Consider the following 12,337-nt stretch of genomic DNA (forward strand, 5'->3'; position numbering starts at 1 on the left):
TGACAAAGGATTATATTTACTTTTCTATATATATATATAATTATTCTTCTTCTACAATATTTATATATTAAAATGCTTCCTTATTATTAGTTATCAGACAAATGACTATATTTTTCAAGTTACATTATTGTTTCAGGACAGAAGGTAAATTATATAAACTGCAACAATTTAAAATATTATATGATTAACAAATCTGGGGAAAACAATGAAAATTATTTTACTTTTCATTTTTAGACATCCTTGTACATTATTTGAACATTTTTACAAAGCATGTTCATTACTTCTATAACTTTCTTAAACTAATTTAATAAGCAATACCCTTCGTTCTGGTTATCTGAGGTAATAATTATGTAAAGATTAAGTAACAATGAATAACAAGAACAGGCCAGGCATGGTGGCACACGCCTGTAATCCCAGCACTTGGGATGAGGCAAGAGGACTGCCGTGAGTTTGAGGCCAATCTGGGCTACACAGGAGTTCAAGGCCAACCTGAACTACATAGTGAGATCTTGCCTCAAAAAACAAACAAAAAAAAGAACACGAACAAATAAAAGTACATTAACATGACTTTCACAAATTACCTCTGATTTTCAAATTTTCTATAAGTAAAAAAAAAGCACTAATCCCACTGAGCTATCTCTCATGTTCTCATTGCAAGTCTTCACATAGATCAAGGGCAACTTGGAGAAAAGTACTAAAACAGAAAAAAGAAAAGCTAGCAATAGGCCTATAACAACTGCCAGATTCAAATGAAAATTTAGGAACACTGAAGAAAAGCTAAAAAATAATCAAGAGAATGGAAATGAAATAGAAAAGTATTTTTTTAAAAAAAGATACAGTGCTAAAATAGCAAACAGGGAAGATCCAGTGTATATATAATTGAAGTGCTTAAAGATAAAAAACTCAACAAAATTGATACTTAAAACTATAATATCCAACAAAAAAGTGTTAGAATAAAACACCTGAATATACATATAGGAGGGACCACCGGTACTAAAAGACAATTAACCATTAATCATTTTACTAATTTTTTTTTTTTTTTTTTTTGGTACCGGGGATTGAACTCAGGTCCCTGCGCTTGCGAGGCAGGCCACCGAACCGCTGAGCTAAATCCCCAGCCCTATTTTACTAATTTTAATACAGTATAATGAAAAATTTCTCATTGAACTACGGTGAGCTATGATGTATTCAATCATGCTATGTAATAAAGCCTCTACAAGAAATCTAAAAGGCTAGGTTCTGGGAGCTTCTGGAGAGTTAAGCAACACGGTGCCTCGTGGAGGATGGAATGACCGGGAGAGGCTATGGAAGGTCCATCTCTCACTCTAAGTAACATCTGCTGTTTCTTTGGAATATACTTTATAAAAACTAGGTAAATATAAGTAAAGTGCTTCCTCAAGTCTGTGAGGCACTCTAGAAAATCAATCAAACTTGAAGAGCAGGTTATGGGAACCCCCAGTTTACAACTGACTAGTCTCAAGAGAGGTGACAACCTACCAGATGCAAATGGCATTGAATTAGGGGCCAATCTCATGGAACTCAACACTTAGTCTGTGACATCTGATGTTCTCTATGTAGACAGTGTCAGAATCAAATTGAATTACAGCTTATCTGGCTGGTAACTATTGCAGTACGTTTAGTCTACAGTTTAAAACCCACACATATCTGAGGTGACAGAAGTATATTGAATACTGACTGAGAGAGTAATAAGAAAAAGCACTCTAATTTGATTTTTTCTTTCCCCTATCCTTAGGATTACACACACACACACACACACACACACACACACACACACACACATACACAGTTACATTCCAAAACAAATGCATCATCACTACCTCAAGTAGCCCTACTGCTATGGAAAGAGCCACTCCCGAGGAACGCAAGGGTCTCTTTCCCTGGGGAACAGGCCAAGGATCTCGCTGAAGTTCTCCCAGAAGATCTGTGAGATTCATGTCTATTTTCTGTACTGGCTGTAAAAATCTGCAAAACAATAAGTTATGTATAAATGTGTGTGAGCTTTTAAGAAACAATGCAAAATACAGAAAAACACTTTGCATACACAGCAAACTAATGGTTTCTAACTTGCACATGCCTCAGAATCAGTTGGAATGTTTGTTTTAAAACTGTCCGCTAGGCCCAGTCTGAAGTTCATTTCAGCAGGTCTGCGCAACCAAGAGCCTGAATTTCAATCTAGTGCACAGGTAATGATGATGCTACACTTCCAGGAACCACACTTTGACACTCCCTTTATCAACACACTCAAGCCAAGTGCTACTTTGTAGTTTCATCTTTTATCTACTCATCTAGCAAGATTTAAAGTTCCTGAAATAATTATAAGAAGACCACCTCTGATTAGAGAGTTCAGGAGAAAAAAAATCTACTTCTAAAGTTGAGATGACAAAATGAAACGCTTTCAGGGCCATATTTTTCTTTGGCTGCCTCAAACCCACAAAAATTACATTTTTATGAATCCAAACACAAAAAGCTAAGAATATATCAAAACTAAACTTATATTGCAATGATGAAAAGCAAAGCATTTCAGTGACATGATCCTGCCTTAATGCTTTAAAAAGTATATTAATGGAATTCAACTATGTTGCAAAAAAGATTTAATATTATTACTAAATGCGAATATTCAAGTTAAGGGCCCACAGTGCTTAAAGTAGCTATATAAATCACAAAATTCTGTTTGCCATAATTAATTATTACCTGTTGGAAGGAGGTGGCTGCTGTACCTGAGGTCCACGTGTTGCTTGAGTAACTGGTACTTTAGAAAGCCCCAGCATTTCCTGAAAAGAGATTAGTTGAGCGATACTTATTTATATTATTTCTACAAAGATTTACTATGTGCAAGGTGTTGTTATACAGTAGGTACACAAACATAACGAACACAAGGTCTCTCTCCTCAGAAAGCAAACAGTTCAGCTGGGAGACTTTCAGAAAAATAATAAAAATGCAGTGAAATAATCGACAAGAGAGATCAAAGTACAAGGTGTTATGTGAGCAAAGAGGAAGGATGCTAACTTGGAATATTTTATTTCTAATTAATAATCAAACGAAGTTGTTCTTTGAAAAAGTAAGTTGTTCTTTCCACAAATGGGAGAGACCAAGAGATGGAGGAAGTGGGGAGAGAGAAGGGGAGGGGGTGTAAGAATTAAGATGTGTTACATACATGTACCATGTCCCCCTCGTAAATGTAATCATGATATACTACAAACATGGACTAGTAAAAATAAACTTTTTTTAAAAGAAGAAAGAAACAGGTTGAAAAATAAAAGAAACAGATTGAGAGACTTCAAAGAATATTTAGGAAAACTCCTGGATCAACCATCTTCATGAATCATCTTTATGTACTACAAACATGTACTGATAAAATTTCACAAAATTTAGACAAAAACAAAATCAGTGGTTCTGTAACTTCAATGTCCATACTTCTGTGTTCATTCAAACCTTTCAGCAACTCTATGTTAAATATCTGCTATATGTGAAAGGTAAGTGAGGAAAAAATAGTCCCTAAACTCACAGAAATTAAAATCTGAAAACAGAAACGAATTACTCAAATAATCAAATAATAGTGTAAAATTGCAATTGTAATAAATGTTTTGAAGGAAAGGTAAGCCAGGCATGGTGGCACACACCTGTAATCCCAATACTCAGGAGGCTGAGGCAGAAGGATCGCTGGGAGTAAGAGGCCAGCCTGGGCTATACAGCGAGTTCAAGGCCAGCCTGAACTACATAGCGAGACCCTGTCTCAAAACACAAATTAAAAAAAGAAGAAAGAAGGAAAGGTAAATGAAATCATATGAAGGGAGAGTCATAAATTATATATACCTTGTAAATGTGTATGTATTAATTTCTAACTTAATGTCTAACCAAACTGCAAGCTATGTTTTGAATTTTAAAAATCGATCTCTAGACATAAAAATACTGTTTTACTAAGGCTTTTCTGAACCCAGAAATGCTTAGTCATGAAGCAATATAGTAGAAAATATAAAACAATCAGAAATACTAAATAGCTTCAAAGATTAAAAAATGTTTTTAATTAACCCTGTAGTATGTCCTATATTGCTATCAGAAATAGCAACAAGCAAATTTTTGCTAAGGACCTACTCTGCTCATTTCTGAGCTAAACTCTTTATATGTAGTATTTACACAAAAAAAATCACAATAAGTAGATTTCTTAATTTCTACCATACCAATAACTGACAATCAGAAAAACGAATTACTTTTTCCAAAGTTACACTACTAACAAAACCATTTTTATTAGTGCATATTTGCAATACATAATGATCACATTCATTGTGGGAAGTACATGTACATAACATTGTAATTCTTTCTACATTCCCTTCCCCTCCCCCTTCACTCCTCCATCTCTTGATCAACCTCCCATTTATAAATATTCTATTGACCTGTTTCCTATTATTGTTTATCTTTGATTTATTTATATTTTGGGTTTCCCATATAAGAGAAACCATCCAATATTTTAGCTTGTGGGTCTGATTTATTTCATTTAACATATGGTCTCAAAGTGCATTCACTTTCCTGCAAATGACTCAATTTTATCCTTCTTTATAGTACAGTAGTACTCCACTGTGTATAAATATAACATTTTCACTGTCTGTTCATCTGTTGATGGACTCCTGGCCACTTCCAAGATTTAGCTATTATGATTTGTACTGTTATAAACATGAGAATGTATGTGTCATTATAATATCTTAAACTCATCTAGGAAGATACCTAGAAGGTAAATAGTTGGGTAGAATGGAATCTCTAGTTTTTTTAGGAAACTGCATACTTGTTTCCATAGTAGTTATACTAATTTACATTGTTATCAACAATGCCCAAGAGTTCCTTTTTCCTGCAGCCTGGCCAGCATGTTATTTGACTTGATAATAGCAAGAATGAATCTCAGTGAGATAATGGCCAGTGATGTTGAGCATTTTTTCATGTATTTATTCACTATTTGTTCTTCTGAGAAGAATCTATTCGTTTCAAGTACCCACTGTTTGATTTTATTTGAGGGTCTAATTTTTGTTGAGTTATTTATATATTCTAGTTTTCTGTCAAAGGAATAGCTGGCAAATTTTTTTCATTCTGTAGATTATCTTTTCAGTCTGTTGGTTTCCTCTGATGTGCAGAAATTTTTTAATATATGATCCCATTTGTTGATTCTTAATGTTATTTCTTGTGCAACTGGGATTCAGTTCAGAAAATCCTTGCCAACACCTGTCTTCAAAAAGTTGTACCTATTTTATCTTCCAGGAGATTAAGTGGTTCTAACATTCAGACATTTGATTAATTTTCATTTTATTTTAGTACATGGTGAAAGATATGGGTCTAGATTCAAACTTCTGCATGTGGCTAGCAATTTTTTCCAACACCATTTATTAAAGGGACTATCTCTCCTCCAGCAAATGTTTTTGCTCCCCATGTCAAAGATCAAATACTTAAATGTGCCTCAGGTTGTTTCTGCATCCTCTATTCTGTTTCACTGATCAAGTATATTGTTTTTCTGACAATAACTACGCTGTTTTAACAGTGTAGCTTTGTAATATAATTTTAAATCTGGGATTTCAATTACCATCTCATTTGCTGTTGTTACTCAAGACCGCTTTTGCTATCCTGGGTCTCTTCTGATTCCATATGAATTTCAGGATTGTTTTCTCTAGTTCTGTGAGGAATGCTTTTGTAATTTGCTTGGGATAGCATTAAATCGGTATATTAGTTTTGGAAGTATGGCCAATTTGAAAATACTGGTTCTGCTCCTCCAGGTGCACAGGATATCCTTCCATTTTCCAATGTCCTCTTTAATTTTTTCAGGATATTGTAGTTTACATTGTAGAATTCTTTCACTTCCTTGATTAGGTTAACTCCTAAGTAATTTTTCTTGTTGCTATTGGGAACAGTATTGTTTTCTTAATTTCTTTCTAAATGAGTTCATTATTTATGTACAGGAATGTTTTCATTTTTGTGTGTTGATTTTGTATCCTATTACACTGCTGAATTTGGTTGTTGGTCCTAGGACTATGATCACGTGCTTTTTGTTCTTCTGTTTGTATGGTATATTACATTTTTCATTTCCATATTTTGAACCATCCTTGTATCCCTTAGAGAAGCCTACTTGGTCATGATGTGTGTCCCTTTGGATGACTTGTTGCATTCTATTTGCCAATATCTGCCTGAGAATATCTGCATCTAAGTTCATTAAAGAGATTGGCCTCTGGTTTTCTTATTTAGATGGGTCCTTGTCTGGATTTGAAGTCAAGGTAATGTCACCTTCCAGGAATGACTTTGAAAGTACTCTTTCACTTTCAATTTCTCTTTTTTTCCCAGTACCAGGAATCAAACTCAGGCCCTTGAGTTTTCCAGGCAGACACAGCACAACTGAGCTACATCTCCAGCCCTCACTTTCAATTTCATTAAATAGTTTGAGGAATACTGGCATTATATCCTTCTTTAAGGTCTTATAGATAAAACTTAGCAGTGAACCCATCAAACAGTAAGCTTTTCTTAGTCATTAAGTTTTTTTATTAATGACTCAATTTAATTGCCTGTCACTGGATTGTTGCATTTTTATATCTTCTTGGTTCATTTTAGGTAATTCATATGTGTCTAGAAATGTGTCCATTTCTTCAAGATTCTCCAATTTGTTGAAGTACCGTTTCTCATAGTAGTTACTAATGATCTTCTGGATTTGGGTAGTGTCCATTATGATTTTGCCTTTTTTATTTCAAATTGCATGGATGTCGGTCTTCTCCTTCCTTCTTTTGTCAAATTTGGCAAAGAGTGTATCTATTTGCTTATTCTTTCAAAGAACCAGCTCTTCGATCTATTGATTCTTTGTATTTTTTTTTAAGTCTCAATTTCATGCATTTCAGGTCTAATCTTTATGATTTCCCTCTTTGTAATAGGTTTTGGTTCAGACTGTTCTTATTTTTTTTAATATATCAAGGTATATCATTAGGATATTTATTTGAGCCCACTCTTTCCCATTTAAGCATTCACAGCAATAAATTTCCTCTTAGGTATGCTTTGTTTCCCCTATGGCTTTGGTATGTTGTACTAACATTACTGTTTGACTTTAGGAATTGCTTAATTTCTTCAATAACCCACTAAGTTTTTAGGAGTATGTATTTAATGTCTAGGTATTTGTAAAATGTCTGGCATTTCTTTTGTGATTGATTTCTAGTTTCAGTGCACTATGACCTAACACTATATGTGGGATGATTTTGACTCTGTTGTATTTATTTATGAAAGCTTTATAGACCAGTATGAGATCTACTTTGGAGAAAGTTTTGTGTGCTGCTGAGAAGAATGTGTATTCTGTTGTAGGGTGCAACACTCTGTAGATATCAGTTCATTTGTTCAAAGGTATGGTTCAAATGACATTTTCTTTGTTAATTTTTTGATTGGTTGATCTATTTGTGAAAGTGGGGTACTGTGGTCCTACAATAGATTGTGTTTGTGTTTATCAATCTTTTATGTCCAGTAGTGCTTATTTTATAAAATTACCCAATATTCAGTTCATATATATTTACAATTGTTATCTCTTCCTATGAATTGTTCCCTTAATTAGAATATAGTGACTCTCTTTGCCTCTTCTGAGCTTTTAGCTTGAAGTTTACTTTGAGATTAAAATTGCTAGCCCTGCTTGTTTCAGAACCTTGGTTTATAGAATATTGTTCTTCATTTTCTTTTAGTCTACATATTTACTTTTTGATTAAGTTTCTTGAGTGAAGCAGATCATTGGGTTTTGTTTCTTGACCCAGTCTGCAATCTGTGTCTTTTAATTGGGTGTTGAAGCTGTTTACATTGAGTTATTATTGAAAGGTACTGACTTATTCCTATCACTGCATTATATTTCTGATATTAATTCCTTTATTTTCCCCTTTTTGTTTACTTACTTTGCTTGCTTGATGTGGTCCTACAATAGATTGTGGACCACATCCACAATCCATCTGACTTTTTGGCTTTGTTAGCTTGGCTTGCTGACTGTCTAGGAGATTCTCCACCACCACCACCCCACCCCTCCTACTCCCATGGTTTTTTGGAATGGGGTCTCTCTATATAGTTCAGGTTGGCCTTGAACTCACTAGTAGCCCAGGCTAGCCTCAAACTTATGGCAATCCTCCTGCTTCAGCCTCCCAAGTCCTGGGATTACAAATGTGTGCCACCATATGCAGCTCTTCAAGGTAGCTCTTTAAGGAATACCTACTGTGTCTTCTAAACCTTCACTATTCATCTCACTCTCACTTTCTTATACTCACCCTCTAGTCTCTTTCTCCTACTGTGTAAAACACACTCAAGTGCCCCTCCTCCTAAAATAAATATCTTTAACTTTTAACTCAAATTCCTATACTGTCTCTTTCCTTATTTTTAAGAACAAACCTCTTAAAAGAACAAATATTAATTTTATTCACCATTCATTTACTACTCATTTCCTCCCTACCCAAGGCTGCAAATTCTTCCAGAATGTTCTTAAATTAACTACAGTACCACTATCCTAGTCTGCCAACCCTCAAATTAAAGTAACCCTCAAAAATCTCTATTCTTTTACTGTTTTTTTTTCTTGGTACCGGATATCAAACTCCGGTCCTTGTGCTTGCAAGGCAGGTGGCAGAACCACTGAGCCCTTCTTTTACATTCTGATCTACCCAGCTACCTCCAAATTGTAGTTTCATGTCTATAGGTTTTGTATCAGATTTATTGATCATTTCCGAGGGTGACCACTGTCCACTAGGTGCTGGATGAGAATCACAGAAAGTTTCTTCAAAATAGTTACATGATCAACCCCACCCTGTCAGCAACAGTGCAATACACATACACATTCATTTATTCTCTCATAGGCTACAAAAACCTCTGGGAAAAAAATTCTTTTTTTTTGGTTTTGGTTTTTTGAGATACGGTCTCACCACGTAGTTCAGGCTGGCTCTGAACTCACTTTGTTGCCCAAGCTGGCCATGAACTCATAGCAATCCTTCTGCCTCAGCCTCCCAAGTGCTAGGATTACAAGTATATGCACCACACCCAACCTTAAATAAAATTTTTTAAAACATTTCCACACGATCCTATTATGTTACAAGTGACTCTCTTGTCTCTTCCAGTTTTCACAAATGATAAACATCATTAAAAATATTATTTTCACATAATAACTCATATCTCAAAATATTTCCCCTTGCCAAACAGTGAAAATGTTTAGTTCCGAAATGAAATGTCAAGAAGCAAAAGCTAAAATGTACTGTATGGTTGCTCTCTGTTAGCCTTCAGCATGACTCTGCTGTAAGCCCTAAAAGTTCCAGTAAAACACCTTGTTTCACTTTAAATTTTTAAAATACATCAAAAGTAAAGAGTCTTCAATCTTATATACCAATTCAAGACACACAAAAGTAAATGAAGGTCAACACTAAAATAAAGCCTCTGTTATAAAAAGTTCTATCATTCAGATCATTCATTATTTTTTTATTTTCTAGAAATATACATCTAGAAGGCATTTATAAGCATAGATAAAGTGATGGCACAGATAGGTAGAAAACTACCGTATTTACCTGCAGTTGTTTGGCAGACAGATCTTTTGTTCCTCTGAAGACGTAACTTTTTGAAATGCCTTCACATCCAAGTTCATGAACCTGCACCATTCTCCCAAAAGTAATAAGTCCAACCAAAGCCGTAGGTGGCAAGAGACTTAAAGACATCTGCATGGATTCTTTCAGAGCTTGTAAATCTTCATCTTCCATGCAAGTATCAACCACATAGAGGAATATCAAAGGCATCTGAGGACCACGCTTTTAAAAAAAAAATTTTTACAATAAGAAAAGTAAGTTTTTTTAAAGGTAGAAACACTTCAGCATAACATTTAAAACAGTCAGATTAATAAAATGATGCATACAACAGAATCCTAATACATGTATAAGATGAAATTCTAATAGAGCCACAACAGAATGAAATGAGTTATATCTGCTGTTGTGGAGAGATATTCAAGACACAGCATTATTGAATGAAAAATTAGGTTTAAAAACATGACATACAATTAGAGTAATTCATAGGAAAATGGACACATTTTGAGGATATACTCCTAAGTGAAATAAATAAGTCACACATGTATAAATACCGAATAGTTTCTCTGGTGTGAAAAACTATAATTGTACATAAGATCCTAATGAGATAATTGACAATGTGAAATAGGAAGAAAAGGGCTAAAGGTGTAGGGAAAGTGGGAAGGGTGGGGGAAAGGGATTAAGGGAAAAGAAAAAAATATGAGAAAATGGAAATAAAGTGTTTGTAAATGGGGAGGGTAGGAGGGGGTGAAGGGAGGGCAGGGACAAGGGGAAAAAATGAGAACCAAGACCTGTCATGTAAAGGTACAAGATCACAGTAATGAATGTAACTGTACTGTATACCTAGAATGTACCAATAAACTCAATAAAAAGAAAAAAAAACATACATACAGTTACTAGGTATAACATTGCATGGCTATAATCCCAGCATTTAGGAGGCTGAGGCAGGAAAATCACTGAGAGTTCAAGGCCAGCCTGGGCTACAAAGCAAGTTCAAGGCCAGCCTAAACTACAGAGATACCTTATCTCAAAAAACAAAAAAATTAAAAAATTAAAAAAAGAAAGATGGCAACATAAAGTGTAAAAAAGATAATTTTTATATAATTTTCTAAACTTGAATTGCCTTTTCAGAGACTCAGAAATTAGCCAGGCTGGGGCTGGGGATTTAGCTCAGTGGTAACCACTGCCTGCTTCGCAAGCACAAGGTCCTGAGTTTGATCCCTGACACCAAAATACAAGAAACTAGCCAGGCTGGTTTCTAGCTCAAATTCTGTTTTGTCTCCAACATTCACAAAGGATGCTATTATTTCCATACTTAAATATTAAACAACTCTATGTGCAGCTGATCAGACAGCAAAGAAAATTATTTTCTCAACTCAAGAATATTTTCATTAATTAGACCTGGAGATACATGGCAGAGTCTAGAATCATATTGGCTATTTGTGAATGGACCTTCCAGTTACAAAACAAGATTGAAATTTTATTGTTTATTGATCTATTCAGGGTAGCAAATCACATCACCCTAGCCAGTATCTGGCTAACATCAAATAACTACAACAGAGAAACTATCTTACTAAAGCTGGCCTAACAGTTCTTCTCTTTGAATCACTCCATCAATTCAACATGTGATGGCACTTAGTAAGTCACCTAAACCTAGCAATTATTTTGGTGTGAACTATTTAGTAAATGTTTAACTTTCTTAAACATTTGCTCTAACGTTCTTACCAGAACTACATATTCAATGCTAGAAAACTGAGGCAAAAGTTCAGCAGGCTGATTCAGTTCAGATATCCCAGCATAAGTAGGTGGAAACTACAGAAAGAAAAACATGAAACTTTTTAAGAAATTATTTGCCAAAAACAGCAATAAATTTTTAAAGTAAAAATAATTACTTCTTTTTTTTGGGGGGGGGACCGGGGATGGAACTCTGGCCCTTGCACTTGCACAGCAGTTAGAAGAACCACTCAGCCAAATCCCCAGCCCAATTACTTTTTTTTTTGATAACAAGATTGAACTCAGGACCCCATGCTTGCCAGGCAGGCACTGTGCCACTGAGCTACATCCCAGCCCCTACTTCTTGATCTTGAAATTGTTAGGAAAGATATTTTACTACATGAATGATAATTATTTTATCTTTATTTCTACACTTGACCTTAGCCAAAAGGCCAAGAAGCGATTATATTTATTTTTAAATATATATTTTCTATATGACTAGTATTATAGCATTACCATCTCCAACTTGAGCGGAGGGGTAGTTACCTGATTCCTTTGATAACAAAAGTTGCAAGCCCACAGTTTTGCTCTATAATCCACTTGACTGTTTTAAGAAAAGACAAAATAAAGCAGATTATGTTTCAATTCAATTTTATAAGGATGCCAATTTCAATAAAATTCACTTCTAAAATATGAATACAAATAGTCAAAGTAATCTCAAGTTAATGTAATTTTAGATATTACTAATATCTAATTCATACTTTTAACACATACAAGATCATCTAAATGGTGAAAATAATATATACCAAAATTAACGTAAAATTAAGGTAACTGTATGTGTCTCTTCAAATGATCTTAGCAACATCTAATACAGACCTAGAATACATTTATTCAATTCAAAAATATATAAACCAGCCAGGCGTGGTGGTGCATGTCTGTAATCTTGGACGCTGAGGCAGGAGGATCACTGTGAGTTCCAGACCAGCCTGGGCTACAGTGAGTTCCAGGTCAGTCTCAACTATCTAGTTAGACCCTGTCTCAAAAAACAAAAAACAAACAATATATAT

The 12,337-nt window shown here is 34.7% G+C and overlaps 1 protein-coding gene across 1 annotated transcript in view; it reads right to left on the reverse strand.

The window, feature by feature from the left end:
• Sec23a (Sec23 homolog A, COPII coat complex component) overlaps window positions 1-12,337 on the reverse strand; it is a 55,419-nt gene that overhangs the window by 41,254 nt on the left and 1,828 nt on the right. Inside the window, exons 2-6 of the mRNA XM_010632646.3 lie at window positions 11,817-11,874; window positions 11,283-11,369; window positions 9,549-9,785; window positions 2,713-2,792; window positions 1,839-1,983 (exon numbers count right to left, since the gene is read on the reverse strand). Coding sequence (XP_010630948.1) covers window positions 1,839-1,983; window positions 2,713-2,792; window positions 9,549-9,785; window positions 11,283-11,369; window positions 11,817-11,874 — 607 coding nt within the window. The remainder of the gene's footprint in view (window positions 1-1,838; window positions 1,984-2,712; window positions 2,793-9,548; window positions 9,786-11,282; window positions 11,370-11,816; window positions 11,875-12,337) is intronic.

Source organism: Fukomys damarensis, unplaced genomic scaffold, assembly GCF_012274545.1.
Source record: "Fukomys damarensis isolate Sample0158 unplaced genomic scaffold, DMR_v1.0_HiC HiC_scaffold_17, whole genome shotgun sequence".
Classification (NCBI taxonomy): domain Eukaryota; kingdom Metazoa; phylum Chordata; class Mammalia; order Rodentia; family Bathyergidae; genus Fukomys; species Fukomys damarensis.